The sequence below is a fragment of the Bipolaris sorokiniana genome (assembly GCF_000338995.1).
Source record: "Bipolaris sorokiniana ND90Pr unplaced genomic scaffold COCSAscaffold_4, whole genome shotgun sequence".
Taxonomy (NCBI): domain Eukaryota; kingdom Fungi; phylum Ascomycota; class Dothideomycetes; order Pleosporales; family Pleosporaceae; genus Bipolaris; species Bipolaris sorokiniana.
The window spans coordinates 2,156,696-2,181,147 of record NW_006911898.1 but is presented as its reverse complement, the minus strand read 5'-3'; the positions used below and the strand labels follow the sequence as shown (position 1 = coordinate 2,181,147).

Here is a 24,452-nt window from a genome sequence, read left to right as displayed (position 1 = left end):
TATTTCTGTCCCTGTTTTGCGGCCCCAACACGTACTTTTTCGAATATGACTACCACGTTGAGTTTAGCAGTCATGAAACGGATTTCTGCCGAATGAGCTCGTACTCCGAGCTGACTGCATGATATACCTATTACACTTAGTTGACACCCATGTATTTTCCTTCAGGGTGACGGACTGTAGTACGTTTCACCTACGGTAAGATCAACCGCGGGAGTGAGTGCAGCAATTCGGCCCAATCACACAGCTTCTCAAGTCTAGCGAGTTGATATTGCCATTTTTGACGGTTCTGTCGATTACGTCGGTTCTTAGGCTTAGCTTCGGTGAATTACCTGCATTTTCCAAGGACGCTCCTTGTGTCACGAAATCAGATCAAACAAGGACTGCAATGTAACCCCGCTAGTGAGCCTTACCAGTTCTCACCGCCTACACAACCGCTGTATCTATATCATCAGTATGTAGGCTATTGCTTGTTGTTTCTTCATTGTTCTGGAATATTTAAAAATTCTACAAAGTACTCCCGGTGTTAACGACACAATAAAGTTCCTCTTTTCTAACAGACCTTCTCTTTTTCCGTCGACGCAATGCAGCCAGAAAAGACTGCTCGCAGCAGGATAAATTCAAAAGCATGTGATCAATGCTATAGATGTAAAGTCAAGTGTACAATGGAGCTCAGCGGCTGCGGCCGCTGTCGATTGACGGGTGGCGTATGCACGTACAGCCTGGGCAAATGGATGGGCCGGCCAAAGAAGTCGAGCCAGCAAAACTCGAAAGCCCGAGCAAGAAGCATGAGAGATGCTGAAAGTATCTCTCTAGAGCACGACATGAACTCTTCGGGTAAGCCTTGTCTATCATCACGCCATATAGACACATTTCCCTAACTCTATCAGATCATATCATACACATGCCAGAAACACCACAAACATGGGAGATGCTCTCATCTGCTATGGACGATTCAGACATGAATACTTTGAATCATGACGCAATATCGCTATTCTCGATGGGCGATAACACACCAACCATAGTTGAAGACTGCTATACCGCCCCCGATGAATGCCTAATTATCAATACTTCAGATAAGAAGACAAGTTCCAGTTCTATCTCGCCAGCTTGGGTCCAAGCAAGAGAGACCTCAATAAGAGGCGTAGAGACCGGTAGCACGCCATCGGTATGTTTTGGCTATGTATTTAAAACGAAAACAAAAAGTATAGACCTAACCAGCGCTATAGTCACAAGAGTTCCGACGAGGCAACTATCATAAGCATCGAGACAGCGCATACTCATATCATCCGACTCCACAGAGCCCAGGTTGTTCTCACAATTTCAACTTTGGGACAATGGATACAGATTTCACAGCTTCGCCATCAGTCTCCTTGGTAGGCAACATCGAAACGTAAGCTATATGAACACGTCCCTATATCCAAAGAAGATCGTACACTAAAACACGTCACAGAAATTCTATGAGACATGCAGAAGACATGGATGGTGTGCAAACACGTCCCATGATGCAAGAAGGATCTACATCTTTTAACGAGGAAGCGTGTCACTGCAAGTGCTCTCAAGTTGCGCTAGCTTGCCTAGACAAAATCTCCATCGTGCCTTCTGAAGCCCGGTACATCGACCGTCTCAACACCATTCAATCCGCCCTCATCACTGCAGAGCGGCTAGTCCTCTGCACAGATTGCCAACCCAACATGACCATCGCAAGATGCTGCTTCATCCTGGGAAACACTCATGAGCTGGTGAGTGATGTGAACTCCCACGCAGGAGACGCATCCAGCCCTACTACCGCCATTTTCTCCCGCCAATCAATAGAATACGTCCGGCGCATTAAGCGCCGCGCCAGCATGCTTTTTGCGGGGTTGAAAACATTGCAGGATTTAGTGTCTGGGGATCGGCGTCTTTCAAACATGCAGTCTGAGTTTCTATCAGTGCTTGCGAATTCTTGGCTTTCTCTACCAGATTATCGAGATTGAAAACAAAATCAGAAATTTGAAAAATCTCAAATCATCCGAATCCAAACAAACGTGTTACAATACGCTTTTTTTTAAATCATACAATGGGTTTGGGCTGCCGAATGAGGATGGTGGTAGTGTATGGCTTTGACCATCCATATTGCGGGCGCTCCTGCTGCACTAATTTGATTACTTGGAAGTCGTGGTCTTGGTAAAGCTTGACACCTGGTGTCTTGGCAACAACAATTGTCCTAAGACTGTTTCTGTCCGCGTATGCCAGACCTTCAGCGAGCAACATGGAGCCGATACCACGTCTCTGGTGCTCTGGATGTGTAGCCAGATAATCCAATACTTCGAGGCAATCAGTCCAAGTAAAATGCACAAGTTCATGTTGGAAAGCTCACTGAGAAACTCCTCCCCAGTGGACAGCACCTCAGCCTCTGCTTTCTCTATTGCCTCACTGAGCTCGTCCACCATCTGATGATCAATGCCACGGATTTTCCCGTCATCAGTCACGTCCTGGAACGCTTGTTCATATGCTTGACGTTTTTCCAAATCAGTTTCAAGCACTATACCATTAGCCCACGTGTCAACATGTCCATCGGGGATAATCCAACGCGCATAACCAACAACATTCCCAGTAGCTTCCTCTACAACCTTGCGGTGGCGCTTAGGGGATGTCACTTTAACAATGTTCCAGGGCAAGCGCCTTGCGCAGTCGTAGATGATGGTGTCCAAAGTTACGCCCTTCCACAGAGATGCCCAGTGTGCATCTTGGTAAAAAGCGCGCATCATGGTGTCAGCCAGACCCATTGAGTCAGTGGGCTTCACCGGATGGATCGTGTAGATCTGGAGCAAAATATTAGCCAAAAAACAACAGCAGGGATCAAGAGTTGCAACCTGCCATTTTTGTAAAGATATGCAGATTATGTCAGCCGATGAGTGGAACTTTGCAGGGAGAAATAGTTGGGTAGTCGTCACGAGTCAGAGGCGTAGTGGGGATCTAGCAGGTGGTGGTGTCTTTGTGAGCCAAACTTTCTCACTTTCCAAATCCTTAACAGTCTTCCTACATGCTACTCTTTATTCTTCAAATGTTCCTGTGTGATTTTTTGCATATCTCCCCTATTTTGGTCGTTGGCCAAAGCCTCATTCAAAAGGACGACGAATGCTTGTCATTCAAGGTTTTACGATTACTTAGTTGCATCGCGTGGATTTTCCGGCCCGAAGCATGCATGGGCCGATCTTCAGGCCGGCGGGGCGCTGCCATGATTTCAAACTTCGGAGCCGAAAACAAACCTCCGAAAACTTCAAGGCTCCGCAACAACTATGGAGCGGCGTGTGTTCGCTGCCAGAGAGCGCCCGTTCATCACCGCACAATTAGATTACTCAATGCTTTGGAATATGATGATAGTGACCTTGCATTGTATATAACATGTGACACAACCACTAAAGGGTAGCTAATCCAACCCGCTACATTCACTCACTCACCCACCCACATCTACCCAACTACATCCCGCGTTCAAACATTGACGAAACAAGACGCCGGCATGTTACCCACAATCATGAGCAAGATGTCTCGCTGTAAGTTTTGAATTCTGCCCTTCCCCCCTTACACCACCAAACCCAATTTCCAACTTGAGAACCCATAAGCTTACTCTCCCCAAGACACAAAACTCTCCGGTCCAGAATACCAAAACCCGCCATACAGCGCTAGCGACGAAGATCTGCCCTTCCTCCCAACCCCACGTGAAAAAGACGACTTCACCTCTCCGCCCCCCAGCACGCCCCGCTCGCGCCTCTGTTCCGCCCTCATCGTCGCCTCCACATCCCTAACCCTCGGCCTCCTCGCCTTCATCCTTATCGTCGCCCAGCGGCGCCACCCGCAAAGTGCCGTCTCGCTGTGGCCCACCTACCAAGGCGGCTCCGTCGTCGTCGAGCACTGCGGCAACTCGCCGCAAGAAGCGCAAGACCTGGGTTGCACCTGGGATCTCATGAGTTTCGGGTGGGTGCACCCGCGCTGCTTCAAGCCCGACGAGTCGCAAATGTGGCTCGAGAAGTACGGGCCCTGGAAGTGGTACTACGACCTGAACGCTACGCAGGAGATTGCGCCTGAGGACCTGACGACGACGGGGCGTGTATATACGGAGCAAGGGTACCATGTTGTGCATTGCTTGTATATTTTTAAGCTGCTGCATATGGCGGGGATGAGTGGGCATATTGTTACGGATGAGGCGATTCCGCTGGCGCATACACAGCATTGTGTGGATATGATTTCTTCGCCAAAGTATACGGATTTTAAGCATATTAACACGCGGGTCGATATGCTGTTTGCGCGGTGTGTGACGCTTAACTAGATTTGCGCTTCAGTTAAGTATCAACTGAAGGAAAAAGAAGAAAACAAGATTTTGTTTAGATCAGTACGTTTAGCGACTTTTGTTAGTAGTAGTTGGGTTATAGCTACAAAGGCCGAGATTTCGCCCTATTATATTGGCGTATCATCACGGGGTTGATAATCACACCATCCTTATTTATTCACTTCATTGAAATTAAACATGTATCGATGATAGAATAGAAATAGTGCAAGTCGTATTTACACCTCACTTCCACCATCTTGCTGCTGCTCCTCATCACCAGGCTTATGACCATGCCCTTCGATATCCTCCATATCCTCATCCATGCCAGGCCACAGCACTTTCTTCTGCAACACGCCCTTCACATTGAGTACAGCAACCCAAAACCATAGTATAACAAGTATGATAGTCATAGCGCTACACACACCCTTGATTCCCGGGCTATCCAGGGCCTTCGCAATCCAGAGAAGCGCAATCGTCATTCCTGCATTTGGGAAAATGAAACCCCAGTGATTGAGTGTAAAGTGTGAATCTTTGGCGCTGATGATGATGCTAACAGTAGCGATTGCACTGAACCAGAAGGAAATGAGCCAGAAGAATATGCCTACAATGACGCCGAATGCTTTGATTGCATCGCCAACGGGAAATGACGTGATGGCGAGGAAGTCGGGGGGTAGATGTCTTGGAGCCTCCATACCGAGCGCAACGCATGCATTGGCGGTGTAAGCAGCTGGACCGACAGCAACGTACATACCAGGTCGCTTCGGTATCTCAGGTAAGTTGCTGTTGACGAGGCGAGTGAAGTAGAGGGTAAGCATCAGAAATGCAATGGTCCAACCCAGACCCTGAAACGCAACGCTGCCAATGAATATCTTATAGCCTGCATCAGGAGGCTGGCTCTTCAGTAAAGTACTGCCAAGAACGCCCAAGATTAGGAAGGGATAGATTGGTAAGATCCATGAGGGCATGGCGTCGGCGACGGGAAGTTCTCTTCGGTCGAAGATGACGTGGTACTGGAAGACGCCAACGAGGATGACAATGGCAGCGTAGAGCCAGTAGAGTATCTCAAGTGTCTTGACTAGCCATGGCCCGCTCGAGGGAACACCGTACAGTTCCATACAGTAGATGATCAACGCAATACTTACAAAGTATGCGCCGAAGAAGAAGCTCTCGTAAGGGTGATGTAAGCTGAGCTTCAGCGATCCACGATTGTGTATGAAGCGGTAGGAGATGCACGCAGTGAATATGAGGAATAAGACGATATCCAGTATGTAGAATATCTTTCCAATCGTCTTCAGGCCTGAGAAGTTGTATGGTTGTTGGCCAAGTAGTGTTGCAAGCGCACCGGTTGACATTGTGCATTCGAACCAAGACCAGCTAAAGTGGTCAAGACGCTTTTTCCATGGTAGGTGTGTAGGGTTGTAGTCTTCCCTTTGTGCCGGCCGGGTACGCCGTTTGATAGGGCGATGAAGTGAGTGCGAAGGCATGTTGCTGGTTGTGTCGCCAAGGGCACCGTTGACGGTAAGGTTGCAACAACAATGCAGTCACAGACTGGCAAAGTAATTGATCCAAACTCAACACAAACCGCAGCGACGAGGCAGACTTGTGTTATGTTGATTGCCAAGGATTCCGCTACTACTAGGCGAAGCAAACGCCATGATTCCTTGACGTCAAATTGGCATTCCATCGTTCAAGGCCAAGAGAAGGTTTAAAATAAAGGCGTCATAACTTTAGGGAGGTGGACTTGGAACCTTGAAGGAGTATGGCTTTCGTAGATCCCGATGAAGGTCGAGCGAATGAGGCAGTGTCACCCCTGCGTGATCGAGCCTCATAGATCTTCGTGCTACGTGATGACAGCCTTCCGCGTCTTTCTTGAAATCCATATCCTAGGGGCTTCTCAGAGGTTGGGCTGCGATAGGCTCAGTTGCGACGATCGCAGTTATAGTGCCGCCGCAGCAGATGATGTGCCGATGACGTAACGCTCGCGACAGCGAAATACCATCCTTCAGTGTCTCTTCGTAGGATTTCATTGAATGAATTAACATGGGGAGGTTGCTTATTTTCTCTACATGTGGATGATAGTGTCCAGACAGCCACCATAATCTGGGACGTGGGCGACAATATCTTCTATGGCTGGACCAAGGCTATTTGGACCATCAGCCTTTTGCAGCAACCCTACGAAAACATTGAACCGACACCGAGTTTTTCCATTCATTTTTGTGTATTATTCCTCTTGAAAATTGTACTTATTTCGGAATCACCTATGGGAACAGCTGGAAACCTGATCGCGAAGGTTTGACTGGATATTGAGATCTCGGACCGCCTTGGCGAACGGCAGTGAGTTAGTAGAAGAAAAAAACCATCTTATCACTGTACAGAATGGCAAGATCAAAGTTGGATATTTTCTAGAAAATGTCACTACTTCCAGGTGTTGAGGCAGTCTCATGTGGGTAAGTCATTGTTATTAGCTTCTCGCCAGTTACCGGTCTGGTCGGTATCTAGTAAGAATGGGGAATTCGGATCCTTCGAGAGGCAGGAGAATGTCTACTGACAGAACCAGCCGTATGCGCTACATCTGTGTAAGTATTATGAATTACACCCTTTCACCTATTCGGTATCGAATCTTGCTAGTAGCACGGTTGAAAACACCTATGCGCAAAACTGCCGCTGCTACTCTTGGATACGTGGACAGTGTTCAGTTCGGTGCTGCATTCATTGTCTTCATGATATTGGCACTTAAATATAGTCTAAAATGGTTTTCAAGCCTTAAGAATCCAGGTGGTTACGCAGGTTCTTGGGTGATTCTACCTCAGTGTTAGCAAGACCAAATTTCTCGGGCAACTTAGTCGTTCTAATAGACGCCAGTACCGAGAAGCAGAACCCGAATTCCGTGGAATTTTTCCTTGTTCTCGACGCAATGCCCATGGCACGAACCACAGAAATGTTTTAAGATGTTTTTGTATGTCATCCTGACTGTTCTAGGAGGCAATAAGGTTTCTCGTTATCATGCTGTTTGCGATACATTCCACAGCTGGGAAGTTCTCTCATATGCTCCACCTAGGCTTAAAGCTAGTCTTGATGTATTGGCAAAGAAAATTGGAAATTCACGTGAGCAAGGTAGCACTACAATGTGTTGAACACGGCCATGTAACATATAGCTCGGTCTTCTAAGAACATTGTGGCATGTCAAGTTACACAAACGGAGTGCCTGACAGCAAATCGTTGGCACCAAAACCTTGTATGAGAAAGAGACCGTTGACCCAAAAAGAAAGACCCCCATGACAGCAGATACGACCGACCATCAGCCCAAGAACCAGGTCCCTGGATATCATTTCTATAAATAATCAAATCGATGCGTTGGCAACCAAGACCCAATACATTTTGGTTCGTAATTATCTGGACATATCCGTACATGTGCACACTCCCCAATCGCGCCTAGCTGGGCCACCATATCGTGATTTCCCCAACCAGCCCAAATGCAGCCAGAAACAATGGAACTTTCGACCCAGCGAATCACAACCGCAAACAGACGAGCCATGATACGAAAAAAAACATCGCGTGCCAGTTTAACTATACCTAGGCCGAAGTAAAAAGCGGTAAAGCAACTACCTCGGCCAACGCGGACCTTCGTAAAATGTACATACATATTTTTTTCCTTCAGGGCCTCCCACACTTTAATATCGATGATAACTGTGTTTTGCGATTAAAGCCCAGGGGTGTGTGTGTGGCTGCAAGGACCGTTTTATGCAGGGTAATATGTATACGCATGTAACCCTCACATTTCAGGCTATTTTTTTCTTCTCTCTCTTGTTTGCTACATAGTATCGCAAGCAGCAGGGGGGAGGAAGGGGCGGCGCAACGGTACCTATGGCGCGGTGCAACGCCCGTAGTACCCACGGAGAAAGCGAGAAGCGGCGAACGAGACGAAACGCTTGTGAGTGATCTTTGGCGGTATGGTAGATATGCGATATAAGTGATAAAAATAAATAAGCTTTACACAGGTTGTTAAATTTCGATAGTACATTAGACCTTTTGCCAAGTTGGCTTGCCGACTCTTTTCAGCTGGGCAACCCCGCGTTTGGGCCGTGTGCCCCGCGCCACTCTCTACCCTCGGACTCAGGTCAGAACAAAAGAGGCGTGCGGTAAGAAAGCAACTCTTGTGTAATACCCAGCCACCAGAGCCAAATATCTTCTATCTTAGCACTAGCTAGGTACCAAAATACGAACCCACGGTCCCCCCCGCTTTCCTCGTGTGAAAAGGCATGAGATTCAGTAGTACCGAAACGCGGAATGCGCGCTGGTGCCCGGCACGCGATACTAGAATATGTATTGGCTGAGTGCCTAACTCATAAGCTAGAGTAATACGCTAGCGGGCTGGCCGTGCGACTATGCCTCTTGCGAACTGAGTTGTTTTCCCATAGGATGGGGATGGAAATGGAGTGCGGTTGGTATGGGAGGAGCGTAGCGGAAAGTGTTGTGAGCGTGGTGTTAGTGGGGGGGTTGTGTGGCTGTATAGTTTTTGTATGACAGGTGAATTTGTGTGGTGTGATGAGCTTGGGACACGAGCGAAAGGGGATGGGGTAGGGCTGAGTGGCATGGGTTTTTGGGTATATAAGAAGGGGTAGAAGGGAGGGTGGTGGGATACTACAAGTTCAGTATTCCAACAGATAAAAGAAAGAAGGCAAAGGATACTGTACTACGGGCAGTATGTTTCTCCCCTCGTTGACTCTCCTCGCTAGCCTTTCCTCCCTTTTCCTGCCTCAAGTCCATGCTGTTGGCCGCGCAATCGTTAGCAATGAATGTCCGGAGGCTATCTACCTCTGGTCCGTAGGCGGAAGCATCGGTCCGCAGCAGAAGATCGAGCCGTCGACATCCTACAGCGAGACATTCCGGCGCGACCCTCAGTCCGGGGGGATCGCGCTTAAGATTTCGCCGCTCGAAAATGGCATCTTTAAACCGAACGTCAGCCAGACTATTTTCGCCTACAATCTTGATGGCCAGCAGATCTGGTACGATATGAGCGATATCTTTGGCGATGGATTTGCCGGACGCACAATGTCGCTCAAGCCGAGCGATACCACGTGCCAGAGTATTGTTTGGGGATATGGAAAGCAGCCTGCTGGAAGTTCCATAAAGGTGTGCGGGTCTAGCAGTGACTTGACTCTATCGTTTTGTACGGGTGGTTGCTTGCCGAGTTGGTGTAAGTCACAGCATGTTCTTGTTCGATTTTGAGTTACTGAATTGGAGTCTAGATCCTTGTGGAAATGCTGCGCCGGGAAGTAACAAGGTTTGCTGCACGCATTGTATTGGAAGTCATCACTGTGTTGCGGCGCCATGATGGGTGGAATGAAAACAACGATTGGGGATGTGATGATGATTGCTAATTGGGAAACGATTGATTTATGGACAGTCAAGACATCATTTCCTTGTACGCATGTTCGGGTGAGATATGATTAGAGAGTGTAATGCGGGAAATTTTGGTCTACCTAGTATCCTTAACTAGTAATGTTAATTTGTTTGCTGATGACCTTTTGTAAAGTCTGTTACGACCCAGTTCATGCAGCGTGATGGCTAGCTATTCTGACCTAGCTAATTCCTTCAAATCCCTGTTAAGAAGATACAATATATTAGAATACGCCGAAAGCACCAATCTGACCTATCCGAAAGTAAGAGCGTTCTACATGGTGCGGTCGTGAGACCTTTGCGCAAGCGCGTAATCTACCAGTGCATTCTATCAGACTGTTGAACGAGATGAGCATCCCTAGCCACACCAGATTTCCATTGGATGCCCTGCATGCTTTCATTGTGGTACATGTGTCCCACTTCCCTGACTAAAATTATATCCATATGCATACCACTTCACTCAGATGCCTGAGCTCATACCCTGATTCGATTCGGCCAATTTCACCACTTTTTCCTCGCAGCTTGCTGCTCTATGTCTAGACAATCATCCTATCGCTCTTTTCTGATAGTTTGAAGAAACCCCTCCAATCAACGGTGACCCAACTCGCGATGTCGAACGTGGATGTTTCGGAGGTAGGTGGTTCGGGCGCGACGATCCTACAGCCAGATCCTATCTCCAGTTCAACCATGTTATTTTCCAAGATTTTAACTTCGCTGATATTTGGTTCCACATGTCTTGTCTTGCGACCTCTCTTTGTGCGGCTCCCCTCATCCTTTCCAACATTGTTGGTCTTCTTCGAGCTTCCACTGTCTTCAATAGGCTGTGTGCGGCTGTTCGTTGAGATGGGTAACACAACACCCTGGAATACAGCTTCTTCAGGTAAAGATGAAAGGCTCTGGACTTTGTTAAAGCTGAACTGGAAGCTATCCAGACCTGGGCTCGTTAGCATAAGCGAAGCAGAACTCTCAATATACTTACTGAGTAAACCAGGCAGCCGTCGCCTTATCCTCCGCTTTCCGCGGTTTCTAATATGGCAGTTGTTATCCACATCCTCTTCAGCTTTGGGCTTCTGTTCGCGCGTTGAATTGCTCTTTTTAGTTGGGTTCATCCCACGAAAGAATGCGCTTTGCGCCCACGACTCAGGATCGAATGTCGCGCTGTTGAAGAGTCGCAAATGGCTGTTCGCGTGACGTAGGAAAAGGCGACTGCCAATCACCGACGACTGGCGTATCCTGCTAGCGCACAGATTCAGATCTGAGAACGGCCTGCGGAAATTAGAGTATCTCCAAACTTCGTAAGGCGTTAAGAAGCTCAGGGCCTCTAACTCGCGGCGTATATCGACTCCCGTTTCCTTAACTCCACAAAAGAACTGGACATTGATATTTTTGCGTTCAAGTTCCATCAGTAGGTCCAGATAACTGAAACCGCCCTCGTCTGCGGCGTCGCAATTAATGATGGCTTCGTGGGATTCGCTGTGGAAGAAGAGTTCGACGTATCTCAACTGTGTGTTTTCGGTAGATGTCTCATTGATCGTTTTTAGGAAGGCAAATGTGAATCGATTGCACGATCGCAAATGTAGGTGCGTGAGTGTAGAAGGCAAAACCTTCAAGCGCGCCTCTTCCAACGTCTGTAATCTCCCGTCTTTCAGTACAAGGTTGTGTTTTGGTGTATCATTCTTATCCGGTGTAGTTTGACGGTCCTCTTTCGAAAAGGCAACGTTTTGTGGGCAACCGAGGGCATCCATGGGGACTTCTAGACGCTTCAGGCTAGAAAAACCAGCCAGTGTCATGGTATGTTTTCCCATGTTTCGCCATTGGAGATCGCGGAAATGGAGAATCTCGAGAGTCGCCGGCCCCTTCCATCTAGTGTCTTCAGCAATGGTGAGAGATTGGAGTGTGGGACGCAGTATCTGGAGAGCGATTCCATCGAATGGCGTAACTGGAAGTAGTTCTGGGTTCAATGAAGGAAATGTACGGGGTGCTGAGTGGTTCGGCCTGGGTGGGTGGCTAGCTTGGAAACGTCTGGCTCCCGGGAGCTCGATCGTTATTGATCTTATATTCGAACACAACGCTACCAGTGTGTTCAAGAAGAAGGCTTGGTCCTCGCGCCATACTGGACCCAAAAAGTCCTTGGTCTTCCGGATGTGGCTCCAGGTCACCTCGCCCTGAGTATTGGCAGTGATGATTCTGCCAATCGTCCCCTTGACATCACCGTCGAGGTTAGGAACCTCTCGGTAGTCGAAACAATCAAAGTCACCAAGGTTGACGTTTGTGACTTTCTGGATGAGTTCAGGGTGATGCCCAAGCATCTCAAGAAAACCTCTGATGTTTGGCTGACGAAGAACTGGCTTCCGAACCATAGTTTGTTGCACAATACTGCTGAGCCGCTTGTTTACAAGCGAAAAGTTGAAGATAGCCTCTTCCGTGTGGAGCTTGGAGGCTATCAAGTCAATCAACTCAGATGGTAGGTCCAGAAGGCATATCCTGGCGCGCTTGTACGCTTCACCGTAGTCCAAAACAATATTTGATTGGTGATCGGAGCGCTGCTGCTCATGACTGGGGGCAGTCTCTCGTCTCGTAGTCTCGCGTGGGAGGTTTGGGATCGCGGGCGTAATGCCAGGACTTCCCACCCGTCTCTTTCTCATCCTCGAGCTGGATGGTGTTGATGGCGCCATTGTGAATTTGCGGGCTTACCTGAGGTGAAGTGATTATCAAACAGTTGAGTTGCGCCGTCTTCCCGCGTATTTCTATATGCTCATGCGCTGGGTAGAAATCGATGTGGGCATTTTAGTCCCGTGAGTTAGTCACACCTGCGGCAACCGCGCTATGTGCAGCTGATAAACACAAGGTGACGCCAAAAGGTGAGCGGGGGGATGAATAGATTGTTTTTTGTTGCTGCAGGCTTTAGAAATATCCTACGAGGGTATCTGAAAGATTTGGAAAGTTCTGCCTGCTTCAGGGACTGTCTGTCTGTTGCACTCGTTCACTGTAGTGGGAGGAGTGACACGTTCACGCCAAGACGCTAGCGTTCGATTGGGTGATTCATCATTGCTGCCTGATACACACACGTGATTGATAGATGATGCATTATGCATGGAAAAATCCCGTTCCAGGCAGGAGTGCATAGATAAAGCATCGAGTGTCCACTTCCTTGATTTGTACGTGTGTGGGGTAAAGGTACAGATGGCGGCTCCATACGACAGGTCACGCGATTGGAGAAAAGGACATATTTGACGAATCGCTTCTCTTAACAACACTAACCACTATGCTAAAATATGGTCACTCAAACTAGGTTTCCTCCTCTCTTCGAGAACATGAGCTCCAAGGCCCTGATTCGTAGAGAAAACGATCAATTGGGTTTGATTCGACAAAACTCAATCGTTCAGAGGTATACATTTCAATTCCAACAAACGTCCACTGATAGTGTTCCGCTCCATAGAAGCCCCTTCTTCCTATCTTTGCAGTGTCGCAATGCCCTCCATGCATCGCATTGCTCCCGGAACACCCAACACCCAGGAGGTCATACATCATTCTGCTGGACTTCACGTCTTTGGTTTCTTTGGATGAAAACGTATGGTCGTACAGGAAAGTCCTCTGCGGATGCGACTGCGACATTGATTTTTGTTGTGAAACTGCAGGGCGATATCGAGGACGTTCAACAATGACACCGTCTGAGCGTTCGACCGCGCGATATTTCTTGGGATGTCGCTTGGATGTGCTTTGAGTGTTCTTCGTTGTTTCGTAGAGGGCGTGGAGAGAGATATTTGTATCCTGATGAACGTCGCAGCTGGGCTTCTTGACTGAGCTCTCTACAAGGACCCGCATTTCAAAGTAGATGAAAAGTAAGTGGCTTCGGCTGGGCAATTGATAGTCCAGTGTTTTCTGCATGCGTGATGCTCTTCTCTATATCAGTGCATCATGCTCGTTTTTGTACTCACAATTCAACCCACACTGATACTATTAGCGCGCGAGCCCTCACGAAGCAGGAGGGCTTCGCGGAGTCCAGAACCATTCCATCGAGATCTGAAACTCTCCACAGCGTTCATTTGCCCTTCTCTTGTGGGACCAGCTCGTTGCGAAATAGTTGCCTTACGAACGAAGAACGGGATCGTCCTAAAAACCACCCCACAAAGATATCATATCTGCAGATATCGGTCCCAGCCTCCAAATTCTAGACCGCAAGGGCCTCTCGGAATCAACCGTAGTCCTAAGGTGGGTAAGCTGTCGCGGCTACAACATGCTTTACCCATGTCTGCAACGTCTCCTGAGGGTAGAATAACGTCATAAGAAGACGATCGTGAGATGTTCTAGACTTGCAGGCCGGGTGTGGCGTCTGCGCATCTCGACTCCATGACCTGGTGTTGTGCAGCTGAGACGCACAGCCTCCTGCGCTGCGTAGCGAACATGATGTCATGCGCAAGGCCGACAACGTTTCTTGCAGATTTCAAGCATCAGCCAGAGATTCTGGGCAGCGCGGCTGCAAAATAGTCAAAGGTCTAGAATTTTGAGTTGTAGTAGGAAGTAGGGAGTTCAAGAAAGAAGATTGCGGAGAGAGGAACGTGGGGGCGCGATGATGTCATGACACGCTAGAGCCGCTAGAGCCGAAGACCCTGACAGGAACAGGCAACGCAAAGCAAAAGTGACCAAGGGTCTTGTAGCAGTATAGGTTAGACATGAGAAGTCTGAGAGTCGTTCTGAAATTTTGTTACCCTTCCACTTTGATATCTGGCCGGGGAAGATCATGCGCTGTGTTTAATCGCATGGTTATATAGTGAAAAACGGCTAGTCTTACAACAGAGGCACATTCCATGTATGTAACAGGCGGGAGCGAAAATCCGTCTATAGCCCTACGTCTTCTTCGTCCGTCTCGGTCATAAAAATGAGATTGTTTCAATGATACTAGTACCGATTCAACCTATTATACAATAAAGGGGAATACGAAGTGGAATGTAGAGGTAAAGAAATATTATCCAAAACTGTGTGAACAGTAGATAACCGGCTTTGACAGAATGGAGGTGCATCAATCAGGTACTTGCCCTGTAGCAAACACTTGGTCAAGAATCAATCACGACTTATAGCGCTATGAACGGCAATTGAGTCATTAAGTCTACTGGAGACGCTTACCATACATTGAGCGCAGCAGCACCAGCAAGCACAAGCAGCGCAGAGCCCTCGATGCCGAACCTGGCAGCGGCACCAGTGCTCTCAGGTACACTTGCAGACGACTGGCTCGATGTTGGCGTGGGCACAATGCTGGGAGTAGAAACAGTGCTAATAGTTGCGCTGGCCGACGCGCTGGCCGTCTCGCTGACCGACTCGACTGTCATCTGTCCTGTACTCGCACTCCTTGTCAAGGTTGCAACAGAAGTAGATTGAGCGCTTGTCTTGGTAGTTGTCACACTAGCACTTGGTGCTGTGCTTGTTTCGGTCCTCAGCAAGCTATTTCCTGCTATAACGTCGACGGTCAAAAACTTGACATCGTCGTTAGAGAAAACCGCTGTGACGGGCTCACCGCCAGTGTCGTCATTGCCACCCTTCTGCTTTACTGTGCATGTCATCTCGACTTTTTTCTTGTTGTAGTCGCAGCCCAAGCTCATGGAGACACCACCAGCGTCCATGGTGGCCTGGTAGCGTGTTTGCGAAAGGATCGTCGCGTCCAGTCCAGGACCCCAACCGCACTCTGAGCTGTCTACGCCAGTAGGGCACGCCATGCGGAATTCGGTCATTGTTGGGTTGACAGTATTGATTGTCGCGACAGGATCGGCACCCTCATAGCCTGTTGCGAATATGTTGTTAGAGCGGCTTCATTAGGCTACCAAGATAATAAGAAAATTGCGAGTGACGAACCACCGGGGAAGTAAAAGCTGACGATATCAGCAGCGCAGACGGTGCTGGCAAGAATGAAAAGAAGGGTGGTTGATTGACGCATGGTACGTTTGTTGTTGTTGTTGTTGTTGTTGTTGTTGTTGTTGTAAGCTCGATGGTGGGTCTGTCAGAATACGAGTGTAAGAATTAAAGTTTAGATGTATTTTGATAGGCGGATAGGTATTGTGGCTTTGTTGCAGGGTAAAAGGAGCGGCTATGGTATGTGTGGCGTTAAGGAACGTGAGCTTGCGACTGCAAAACGAGTGGGCAGACGCGGTAGGGCAGAAGGCGAAGCAGACGGGTGTGCGCGCTGACTCTAGTAGATATAAGTACGAAGCGCCATTTACCTGTATCTTTGTTCCCCCTGAGCTTCAGAGCAAGGCTTGTCTTGCTAGCCGCGGCTAGATGTGTGCAATAAGCGGCGATCTGCATGAGATGCACAGCCCGACCTGAACTGTAGCAAAATTGACTCCAGGCCAGCAAAATTGACACCAAGCCTTGCAAAATTACCGTGTGGGTCGATGCCGGGGACCAAGGAGATTGGTCATTAGTGTACACGAGTCAGGTTAGCAGTGCTGGTAGGGCCGGGATGAGTGGAGCCGCACGGTAGCAGGTGAACGACGGCCTTCGCATGTGTTGTCAGGCACACATGGGCTTGAAACGCTTGCCTAGTCGACCAAGACGTGCGTGACACGTGGATTAGGAACAGTGGGGGGGCTGTGAGTGCCGAGATCCGACATGCTATCGCAATCGCGGCCGTATCCATGAGGCGGGCCGTTCTCTGAGGGTCTTGTAATATCGCCGTGGATATGAATGCGGATGCGGGTGTGGGATGCAAAGGAAAGATGGAGGTAGAGAGGGGCAGAAGGGATGGAGGCTGTGGAGAGCATGGAGATTAGTACCTGTGTGTGTGTACTTGCCTTGCCATGTACAACCCCACTTTCCCACCTTCCGGCACTTGGTTACAATGCTATCATCACCATCATCATCATCGTCACCACCACCACAGCACTGCATACATATACATCTCCAAAAACTAGCCTGCCGACGATGAGAGCAGTCCTTCACCTTACAGAACGCTCCGTATAGTCCGACTGCTTGTCTTTCTCTGTTCCCGGCCATAACCGCTGCCTCATCAACGAGTGCCCTGTCTGTGAAGTCAAGCTGATCCCTGCACCTGATCACCCTATCGACACTACAAACTAGCACCACCAAGCTCATCAGTCATGGAAGCACAGGGTCTGCTTGTCATATGGGGATCTGTTGACCCTACAACAGTAGACGAAGGCGCTCTGAACGACTGGTAGACCAACGAGCATCTCCCTGAGCGCCTGCGCCTCCCAGGATTCCAGTGAGCGCTTCGCTACCGCGCGCTCAACCCTGAAAATGGGCACAACGAATATCTCGCCGTGTATCAACTGTCGAATGTGCAGGACCTGGCATCAGCAGAGTATCTACACGTGCTCAACCATCCCACGCAAAAGACGATGCAGTTCATGCCGTCGCTGGGAAAGATGAGTCGGTTTGCTTGCGAGATCGTTTCGTCCGAAAGTTCATCTGTTTCGTCATCGGACCAGCCGGCTAAAACACACAACATGCTGTATATGGTGGTCTACGAAGTTGATGTTGCACGGCAAGACCACGACCCATTGTTATCAACTCAGGAGCATATTGGCCGGGCGCGAGATGCTGCATCGGCAAAGACGATGCATGTTCACTTGGCCAAAGGCAATCAGAAGCTTACCGAGATTGGTAGTTAGTGCCAGCAGGTCTTACGAAGGCGTGCATTTCACATCCTCTCAAGCTGTTGGCGAGACTGAAACACTGGCGGCTGACACGGTTATTGCTTTGTACGAACTCAGCCACAATCCGGCTGACAGCTCGATAGCCGAGGGCGACATCGTCAGCACACACCTTGGCGACACTTTAAGCCTACGGGGGGTTCGTATCAGGCATAACAATATCTATCGTCGCATCGCGTCCCTTGATAGATCTCCCCTTGCGCGTTGACGTGACCTAGACGCTTCCGCCTACGCCTATGCTGGCCGCCTTACCACGACGAAACGCATTCGGCAACGCGTGCCCCCATTTTTAGGCACCACGGCCAATCGAATACCTCTGGTAACAAAACCCATACAAGCCACAGTATGGGCACATACCAAAAATGGGTGCGGGTTGCCAGGGATCGCTCATGAGGCGTAACCGGTCAACAGGCTAATCGAGCCATAAAACTTGCCTTTCATCCTGGGTTGTGCAGCCATCGTCACAGTCGTTCTCGAGCCATCAACAGAAGAATCGGGTCTCCCAGTAATTCATTGACGCCAAAATCAATATGCCTGCCATGAGGATGCCCATCACTCTTCCATCCACCACGAATGTGTCCCCTCGCCTCCGCATCCTACAACACGCCCAGCTAGCCATCGCAGGCCTTGCATTCTTCGCCTTTCTCGTCACTTTTCTCATCCCGTTTCGCCACAAACTCTTCACGCTCAGCCTTCTCTACACCCCGCTCCTCACCTCCATCACCACCATCTTCTTCGTCGTCCGTGAGCAAAAGAACGCAGAGGCTGGAACTCTTTCCAAGCAGAAATATGTCAAGTACCAGGTGCTCAAGATGGTGGCTGCAATCGGCATGTCGTTCATAGGATTCATCGGATACCTAGCTAGCGCGCCTGCTGAGGCAGACCAAGACCAACATCATCCTGGTACGCAAGGAATGTGGTTGAACGGAGTCAAGATTGGAAGATGGCAAGGTCTACTGCTTTGGCTCAACTTCTTCAACTGGTACGTAACCTTTTAATCTGCAGTAAACACCGCTGGCTTCGTGGATGCTAACACATGCTTGATAGGGTCTTCCTCTGGGCTAGCTTGTTCTACTCATGCTGCATGACGAGCAAGAAGCAGGGTGCTATTGCCCTCGCCGGTGACGAGGCCAACATTGGTATCGATGATGATACTGCTAACGACGAAGCGATTGCCCGCGATCTTCAGGCTCGGGACCCCAACTGGCAGGCCTAGATTTGAGATGACGGTCGGAATTTGCGACGTCGTTTTCGCGTTGGACATAGTCGAGAGTAATATCTCGAAATCATAGTCTATGGGCTAGAATGGGAAAGCGATGGATGTGTTTAAGGCTGTTCAAGCAAGCGGTACTGTGGGGGTGAAGTATATCGATTATCAATTGATGATTTGTCCAAAATTTATTGGATAATAAAGATTTTTCACCTCATTTCCTGTGCCCGCATCCTTTGAACGCGTCCCACTTCTACAACCTCACTTCGCCTCAAACACATTTCCAGCGTTCAAAAGGGTGAACACGAAGAAGAAATATACTACCCTATTCCGTCACCGTTGCCATCCTGGTTGACAACGTCGTAATCGCCGTAGCATCAACATAGCTTCAAATTGTACAATAAGAAAGCGTTTAAGGTATACAGGATCGATGACGATCCGCAATAACAAAAAAACCATTCATAAGTCATAAACACTAGAAGTACACGGACATTATTACAAGATCAATCTCAGCGTTCACACTCCATCTTTCTCACAAAAAGGCTAGACTTCTGGATCCAGCACGCCAACATGCTGCGGCGTATGCGCATTTTCGAGTACTTGCCGCGTATCTTCAATGCACGTAATGTTATCCACACTATCGCCCGCGATGGGCGTATCATTCTTGCTAGATCGTGGCTCCAGAGACTGCAAATCCACATCCGGTGCACCTGAAGGTTGCGTAGAGTCATATCGCGACCGCCTACGTTGTGCGTCCTTCTGTAGCATGCCATGCTGATTGCGGCTGAAGAGGCCTCGGATGAGCATACGGCGTGGCATGGGGACTTCGGCGAAGATGTCCGTAGTGAATGGGCTTGTTTGGATTGAAGATTTTGAAGCTCTGAAGGACATGCGGTTCTGGTTGTGTGGGGTGGCGAGAGCAATGGTGCGGATGAGATGGGCCATTGACATTTCGATGTTGAGTTTGGCTAGGTATGCCAGCGGGTGAAAAATGGCGTAGCTGCTAGATGTTAGTTTGATGTACGGATTGTAAAGCTTGGGGTTGACCCACACGAATCCGTTAGGGATGCTCATTGCCGCAATGATCATGACGTCGAATAAGAGTGAGACTACAATGATGCGTTTGTTGAAGCGGACTAGGCGGTTGTACTTGTTCAGGCCATTCCTCACGAGCTCGGATTGTACGGTCTTGATGAAGTACCAGTTCAGGTACGCGTCCAAGAGTAGGAAAAGAACTTTCTCGATTCGATCCCAGATAGAGTTGATGCGTATCCATCTGAGGTTTAATTAGCTAAAACACCAAAGATCACGTGCAGCGAATACCTTTGACTGATCTGAAGACGCGCGGGTATCCACACGCAAAAGACGCTAATGTTGATCAAAGTGACGACGACCGCGGTTCCTATAGCCAGATGTCTTCCTCGCTGTCTATCCGGCAGAACCACGCGAATTCGATTGACGATAATTTGTGGCAACACTTGAATCTGAATCACCCAGCAAACCACTGGACTTGTTAGTCATCTTCTACTCAACAGCTGTGTCATACTTGCAGATGCCCATGTACATGTAAAAACTGGGACGTATGATTCTTAGTAAGAACAGCAGGCACACTACGGCAATGGCTACCGAAGCAGCCAATTCCAACCATATCATCCAGATATATGCATTTCTCCACGGCTGCCGGGACGCTCTCGTTTGCCTGAAACCAATGAAAGCTGCGGAGAGGCCAAAAATGTTGGCAATCCCGAACGCAGTGCTCGCTAAGATAATATCCGATCGGCTCACTGGATGTATGGTGTAGTTGTCGGGGATAAATGGACCCCAAGCTTTATAGCCTGGAGGCAAAACATTATTGTTGCTCATGAGCTTGACTTAGGAAGCATGTAAGCCAGCCCAGGCGTGATTCATGGTTGACGTTAAGGCGACACCAGGATATGCTGCAGAGAGGATTTGCGAACAAAGACTTGTTGTTGTGGCTTTCAGTAGCTTCCGTCAATAGTGGACAGCTGCGGGGCCGAAGGCGCTATATTACAAACAGTGGAAAAAAGCTCCAGGTATGAACAAAGGTCCGTGTGCCTATGTTGGGTGTAAGCCAACGTGCGGATTCGAGTCGTTACTATGGTGCATAACACGGGTGATTTAGAAATGTGTGCCAGTGAAGGAGGAAGCGGGAGAGGTTTTCGGCGGAAGCTGTTGAGCTGACATCGGCGATCGCTGATCGTGTCAATCATTCACGAACGCCTTAGCATCCGCTTTAACTGATTGGACGCCGCACAAAAAGGACGGCGTGGCTTTGGTGTCGTCGCCATTGCGCAAAAACCATAACACTTCTACAATACCATCATCAGGATCACTGGGAATTTTATATCTACGGATAGACGGATTCGTAAGATTGTATCTCGTCTCATGCAGGAAGCAGTGTCACAAGTTGCAGATGACAGTTGTGAAGTGTCAACGATAGCGATTGGAATTACGAAGGAGGAACTTGAGAAGCTTTTTTGATCATCATACCGCTGCTTTAATATCCATTTATTGGTGGTAGGCTGAAAAAAAACGACACGTACATGTCTAAATGCTGTGAGATTGCCAGAGTGTTGACGTAGGCCAAGATTGAATATGTTCCGTTCCGCTAGCGCCAAAGTTTCCAGCACGCGACACATCTGGCAATATCAACGTGAGCTTGCCTATACCGAATCATATCGGATCTACAAAATCTCCCATGTTGATATCTAGAAGTAGAAAGATTAGCTGGCTTTTGTCGTTGCGTATTACGAATCTCGTTCAACTCGGGTAATTAGCCATGGCGAGATGCTTGCTCCTATTCACGTGCTGTCCTCACAATTCCCTACAACCACGTTTCCAAATTTGATTTCTTTCATCTAACTCGCATTCCTGACCTTGCTCATTGATTGGAGAGTGAGCGAAGATTTGTCGATTGGTAAACATAATGGTTTTGTTGCAAGATTGAACCTAATGTTGGGAACACTATCTTCACCAGTGAGTTGCCCTGCTACGACCTTAATAAAGAAACGGCACACCTCCGATACGTCGATGATTCCCCAATCCTACAAGATTCCAGTATATTTTATAACGTCTCTTAGAGAAGCTGGGGCTGCATCCCATTGACAAGCTCTCGGGTCACGCCAAAGTTCACATATATAACTCCGATGTCGCATGGATCTATGCATGTCTATGCGCATAAGAATCCCACATGTTTGAAGACTTCGCTCTCACCTGCACTTGAAGCGCTTGCTGTGATTACTATTCACATGAAAGGCAACAAATACACACAAGCTTCGATATGGGATGCGAAGACTGAATTATAACAAGGGCGAGTTTGGCGGCTAGTGCAAATGACTGCATGACACAAAATGTGAAGCTGAATGGTCGAGCTACAGCCCGGAAAGTGTCATACATATCTGATATTCTCTGTGGCATAGAGGTGTCTCTGAACATTTGTTATCATTATTATACGAGGTTCTTCGACATGTGCAGCGTCAACAGAAATCAGTAGGACACAGCACGCCACCAGATACTGGCTTTTGCAAGCAATTCATTATTTTCATTGCCAATTATGACGAGTCGGGATTCCTCTGATCTACATACACACATAACGCCAAAGGTTGACTTTAGCCATCAAAGAAATCAGCATTTTAATTCAACTCTCCAGGACCTTCCACAGAGTCTTGATCATGGAAGAGGCTACCCGAGCTCAATCATTCGGTTCAAAAGGATTGGGTCTTGTCGTAGTAGTAATATCTCGCCTCTCTCATAGTCAAGAAATGGCTTACACTCCAAATATAAATGACGAGCCGCTTCCAGTAGATATAGCATACTAGTCTATTGCAGGAAAATTTGTCTATCCGACAGCAAGAAATTACATGAACTAGTACAAGCATATACAATTTCCATGGGGTCTTGCATGGCGCCAAACAGAGTATGTAGAAGATGGATCCTTATCGAGATCTCGATGATCCAAACCTTTGCAAAGCTCACTTTCTGCTCGGATATAATGTCAAAACGCAACGGACTTCAAATCAAAAAACTCGTTGATTTTTGGTAACAGAAAAGCACCACTGACAACGCCGATATTCGCAGTCTTGAAAGACTTATCTTCAGCCTGCAGTTCGGCAAGTAGGTCCTCACAGTCATTGCCAGTAGGGCTACCAGAAGACCCTTGTTTAGTAGACGAAGTCAAAAGAGGGAACAAGTACCAAATGACTACTGAACGATAAAATACATCCCGGCACCCGCTACTCCACGATCTCCGAGGCCCCCTCCTAAGCAGTTAGTCCCACCCAGTAGATCAACGGCCGGAGAACTCGATCGGTGCCCTAATGCACGACATGCCATCCTACTACCACTTCCCACATAGCGTACTGCAATCTACACGCCACATTGCTTACCAGTGACAAAACCAACGCCTAACTACGACCTGAGTTTTCTTAGCCTAACCAAGTCTGCAGACCTCACAACACAACATGAGCATTTTTCTAATGATTTGTTTGGCCCAAACCGCTCAAATTCCGATCCTGAGATGCTGCTCCGCGGCCCCACTGTACCCACGCTTAAAGATAAGCAGCTGGTTCAAGCTTTTCTGGAAAGATGCCAGCGGGGGAGTCGCCACGGGTGGTTCTGGGATATCCTCCTAGCATGCCCAAACTCTACTTTTTGTTATCTTATTCCCTTAAGCGTTCGTAGCTGTACACTGATACCACGATTCCCTGCTCGAAACACCCATTCACAGATTTAAGCTACGATGGCGCCGCAAACATCCATTCCGCTGGCCGCAAACGTACTAGGCACGCTGGGCACGGTATTCTGGTGCGTCCAGCTTGTACCACAGATATGGCGCAATTACCGGACGAAAAGCACAGTTGGGTTGCCGGAGTCGATGATGCTGCTTTGGTCGATTAGCGGCGTGCCTTTTGGGGCGTATGCTATTGCTCAGCAGTTCAACATTCCGCTTATTGTTCAGCCTCAGTGTTTCGGGGTACTGTGTGGTGTTAGCTGGGCGCAGTGTTTGATATATGGTCGGTATGTTGGGCATGCGTCCTATCGTAGTCTGAGCAGTGTATTGATGGATTTACAGAAAGTGGAGAACGTGGACTGCATCTCTTTTATTGGGTATCCTCCTTGTCATCTTTGCTGGAGTGGAAGTTGGCCTTGTGTTTGCGATTCAGCCGCCGTACTCGAGAGGAGTAGAGTGGCCGGTGTTACTAATAGGTATTGTTGCATTTCTTACACTCATCTCCGGTTACCTACCTATTCCTTTGGAGCTTCTTAAACGACGGGGAAGGGTTGTTGGAATTGACTTCATTTTCTTGGCCATCGATTGGAATGGCGCATTTTTCTCGCTCATGGCTTTGGTAGCTCAGAATGAGTTTGATGCGTTGTTCGGCACTATGTACGCCCTATGGTGAGTCACATACAAAGTTTTCAACTATTCTATGGGTACTAACCCATGACAGTTGCGCTATCGAGATGAGTATGGTCGTCTCGCATCTAGTGTGGCTTCTTCGGACTCGCGGTATTCAAAGGCGTGCCAAGGAAGCTGGTAAAACGTTTGATGAATACGAGGAGGGAATTGAGTGGCAGTCAAATGGCATCGATGTTGAGATGCTGCTTAAGGGTATGCTCATTAGGAAAAGCAAAGCCAAAGCCAAAAAAGGAAGTAGTGCTGGAGTTGATGACATCGAAGCATCTGCTACCCCGGAAGAAGTGATACCAAAGACCATTCCGAATGCTACCGTATAAACGCTAAGCCGAGGGTATCATAGCATCCAAGAACATAAAATATATGAGAAGTACTTCTAGTAGCTACGCTGAGTTCATAATCAACATCAATGTTATAAGTCAACACAGAACC

General features: G+C 48.3%; 11 protein-coding genes across 11 annotated transcripts; 5 read left to right on the top strand and 6 right to left on the bottom strand.

Annotated features, from left to right (window-relative positions):
• Nucleotides 1–581: 581 nt before the first annotated feature.
• On the top strand, nucleotides 582–1,973 carry COCSADRAFT_24894 (uncharacterized protein; the record flags this gene model as incomplete). The annotated part of the gene is made up of 4 exons (XM_007699270.1): nucleotides 582–834; nucleotides 909–1,165; nucleotides 1,227–1,390; nucleotides 1,451–1,973. The coding sequence occupies 4 exons, from the start codon at nucleotides 582–584 to the stop codon at nucleotides 1,971–1,973; spliced, it is 1,197 nt and encodes a 398-aa protein (XP_007697460.1).
• Nucleotides 1,974–1,997: 24 nt separating this feature from the next.
• COCSADRAFT_35317 (uncharacterized protein) lies at nucleotides 1,998–2,757 on the bottom strand. The gene is made up of 2 exons (XM_007699441.1): nucleotides 2,357–2,757; nucleotides 1,998–2,303 (listed from the first exon to the last, which is right to left on the bottom strand). The coding sequence occupies exons 1-2, from the start codon at nucleotides 2,745–2,747 to the stop codon at nucleotides 2,050–2,052; spliced, it is 645 nt and encodes a 214-aa protein (XP_007697631.1). The 5' UTR covers nucleotides 2,748–2,757; the 3' UTR covers nucleotides 1,998–2,049.
• A 757-nt stretch (nucleotides 2,758–3,514) lies between these two features.
• On the top strand, nucleotides 3,515–4,306 carry COCSADRAFT_158896 (uncharacterized protein; the record flags this gene model as incomplete). Its single annotated transcript, XM_007700026.1, has 2 exons — nucleotides 3,515–3,533; nucleotides 3,618–4,306. 2 exons carry the CDS (start codon nucleotides 3,515–3,517, stop codon nucleotides 4,304–4,306), a joined length of 708 nt encoding a protein of 235 aa, XP_007698216.1.
• A 236-nt stretch (nucleotides 4,307–4,542) lies between these two features.
• Nucleotides 4,543–5,658, bottom strand: COCSADRAFT_158895 (uncharacterized protein; the record flags this gene model as incomplete). The annotated part of the gene is made up of 1 exon (XM_007700025.1): nucleotides 4,543–5,658. One exon carries the CDS (start codon nucleotides 5,656–5,658, stop codon nucleotides 4,543–4,545), a length of 1,116 nt encoding a protein of 371 aa, XP_007698215.1.
• A 3,250-nt stretch (nucleotides 5,659–8,908) lies between these two features.
• COCSADRAFT_35310 (uncharacterized protein) lies at nucleotides 8,909–9,829 on the top strand. Its single transcript, XM_007699440.1, has 2 exons — nucleotides 8,909–9,503; nucleotides 9,556–9,829. The coding sequence occupies exons 1-2, from the start codon at nucleotides 9,011–9,013 to the stop codon at nucleotides 9,639–9,641; spliced, it is 579 nt and encodes a 192-aa protein (XP_007697630.1). The 5' UTR covers nucleotides 8,909–9,010; the 3' UTR covers nucleotides 9,642–9,829.
• A 199-nt stretch (nucleotides 9,830–10,028) lies between these two features.
• Nucleotides 10,029–12,381, bottom strand: COCSADRAFT_113717 (uncharacterized protein; the record flags this gene model as incomplete). The annotated part of the gene is made up of 2 exons (XM_007700024.1): nucleotides 10,029–10,640; nucleotides 10,686–12,381. 2 exons carry the CDS (start codon nucleotides 12,379–12,381, stop codon nucleotides 10,243–10,245), a joined length of 2,094 nt encoding a protein of 697 aa, XP_007698214.1. The 3' UTR covers nucleotides 10,029–10,242.
• Nucleotides 12,382–12,944: 563 nt separating this feature from the next.
• COCSADRAFT_35309 (uncharacterized protein) lies at nucleotides 12,945–13,861 on the bottom strand. Its single transcript, XM_007699439.1, has one exon. The coding sequence runs from the start codon at nucleotides 13,592–13,594 to the stop codon at nucleotides 12,995–12,997; it is 600 nt and encodes a 199-aa protein (XP_007697629.1). The 5' UTR covers nucleotides 13,595–13,861; the 3' UTR covers nucleotides 12,945–12,994.
• A 533-nt stretch (nucleotides 13,862–14,394) lies between these two features.
• On the bottom strand, nucleotides 14,395–15,929 carry COCSADRAFT_35308 (uncharacterized protein). Its single transcript, XM_007699438.1, has 2 exons — nucleotides 15,554–15,929; nucleotides 14,395–15,482 (listed from the first exon to the last, which is right to left on the bottom strand). Exons 1-2 carry the CDS (start codon nucleotides 15,633–15,635, stop codon nucleotides 14,827–14,829), a joined length of 738 nt encoding a protein of 245 aa, XP_007697628.1. The 5' UTR covers nucleotides 15,636–15,929; the 3' UTR covers nucleotides 14,395–14,826.
• A 1,813-nt stretch (nucleotides 15,930–17,742) lies between these two features.
• COCSADRAFT_302862 (uncharacterized protein) lies at nucleotides 17,743–18,858 on the top strand. The gene is made up of 2 exons (XM_007700023.1): nucleotides 17,743–18,355; nucleotides 18,421–18,858. Exons 1-2 carry the CDS (start codon nucleotides 17,904–17,906, stop codon nucleotides 18,587–18,589), a joined length of 621 nt encoding a protein of 206 aa, XP_007698213.1. The 5' UTR covers nucleotides 17,743–17,903; the 3' UTR covers nucleotides 18,590–18,858.
• Nucleotides 18,859–19,020: 162 nt separating this feature from the next.
• COCSADRAFT_35305 (uncharacterized protein) lies at nucleotides 19,021–20,733 on the bottom strand. Its single transcript, XM_007699437.1, has 4 exons — nucleotides 20,134–20,733; nucleotides 19,907–20,087; nucleotides 19,635–19,859; nucleotides 19,021–19,583 (listed from the first exon to the last, which is right to left on the bottom strand). The coding sequence occupies exons 1-4, from the start codon at nucleotides 20,444–20,446 to the stop codon at nucleotides 19,127–19,129; spliced, it is 1,176 nt and encodes a 391-aa protein (XP_007697627.1). The 5' UTR covers nucleotides 20,447–20,733; the 3' UTR covers nucleotides 19,021–19,126.
• Nucleotides 20,734–23,193: 2,460 nt separating this feature from the next.
• On the top strand, nucleotides 23,194–24,451 carry COCSADRAFT_35304 (uncharacterized protein). Its single transcript, XM_007699436.1, has 3 exons — nucleotides 23,194–23,620; nucleotides 23,676–24,002; nucleotides 24,055–24,451. The coding sequence occupies exons 1-3, from the start codon at nucleotides 23,343–23,345 to the stop codon at nucleotides 24,338–24,340; spliced, it is 891 nt and encodes a 296-aa protein (XP_007697626.1). The 5' UTR covers nucleotides 23,194–23,342; the 3' UTR covers nucleotides 24,341–24,451.
• The last annotated feature ends 1 nt before the right edge of the window (nucleotide 24,452 follows it).

Bases quoted from the DNA above. Each gene is read 5' to 3' on its own strand.
- COCSADRAFT_35317 (XM_007699441.1), bottom strand. From the start codon at position 2,747: ATGATGCGCGCTTTTTACCAAGATGCACACTGGGCATCTCTGTGGAAG. The intron at 2,304-2,356 runs GTGAGCTTTCCA...ATTGCCTCGAAG, and splicing joins CACTGGGGAGGAGTTTCTCA to TATTGGATTATCTGGCTACA.
- COCSADRAFT_35310 (XM_007699440.1), top strand. From the start codon at position 9,011: ATGTTTCTCCCCTCGTTGACTCTCCTCGCTAGCCTTTCCTCCCTTTTC. The intron at 9,504-9,555 runs GTAAGTCACAGC...ATTGGAGTCTAG, and splicing joins TGGTTGCTTGCCGAGTTGGT to ATCCTTGTGGAAATGCTGCG.
- COCSADRAFT_35309 (XM_007699439.1), bottom strand. From the start codon at position 13,594: ATGCAGAAAACACTGGACTATCAATTGCCCAGCCGAAGCCACTTACTT.
- COCSADRAFT_35308 (XM_007699438.1), bottom strand. From the start codon at position 15,635: ATGCGTCAATCAACCACCCTTCTTTTCATTCTTGCCAGCACCGTCTGC. The intron at 15,483-15,553 runs GTTCGTCACTCG...TATTCGCAACAG, and splicing joins CAGCTTTTACTTCCCCGGTG to GCTATGAGGGTGCCGATCCT.
- COCSADRAFT_302862 (XM_007700023.1), top strand. From the start codon at position 17,904: ATGCCTGCCATGAGGATGCCCATCACTCTTCCATCCACCACGAATGTG. The intron at 18,356-18,420 runs GTACGTAACCTT...CATGCTTGATAG, and splicing joins TGGCTCAACTTCTTCAACTG to GGTCTTCCTCTGGGCTAGCT.
- COCSADRAFT_35305 (XM_007699437.1), bottom strand. From the start codon at position 20,446: ATGAGCAACAATAATGTTTTGCCTCCAGGCTATAAAGCTTGGGGTCCA. The intron at 20,088-20,133 runs GCAAGTATGACA...TAACAAGTCCAG, and splicing joins TTACATGTACATGGGCATCT to TGGTTTGCTGGGTGATTCAG. The intron at 19,584-19,634 runs GTGGGTCAACCC...AACATCTAGCAG, and splicing joins AGCATCCCTAACGGATTCGT to CTACGCCATTTTTCACCCGC.
- COCSADRAFT_35304 (XM_007699436.1), top strand. From the start codon at position 23,343: ATGGCGCCGCAAACATCCATTCCGCTGGCCGCAAACGTACTAGGCACG. The intron at 23,621-23,675 runs GTATGTTGGGCA...ATGGATTTACAG, and splicing joins CAGTGTTTGATATATGGTCG to AAAGTGGAGAACGTGGACTG. The intron at 24,003-24,054 runs GTGAGTCACATA...AACCCATGACAG, and splicing joins GGCACTATGTACGCCCTATG to TTGCGCTATCGAGATGAGTA.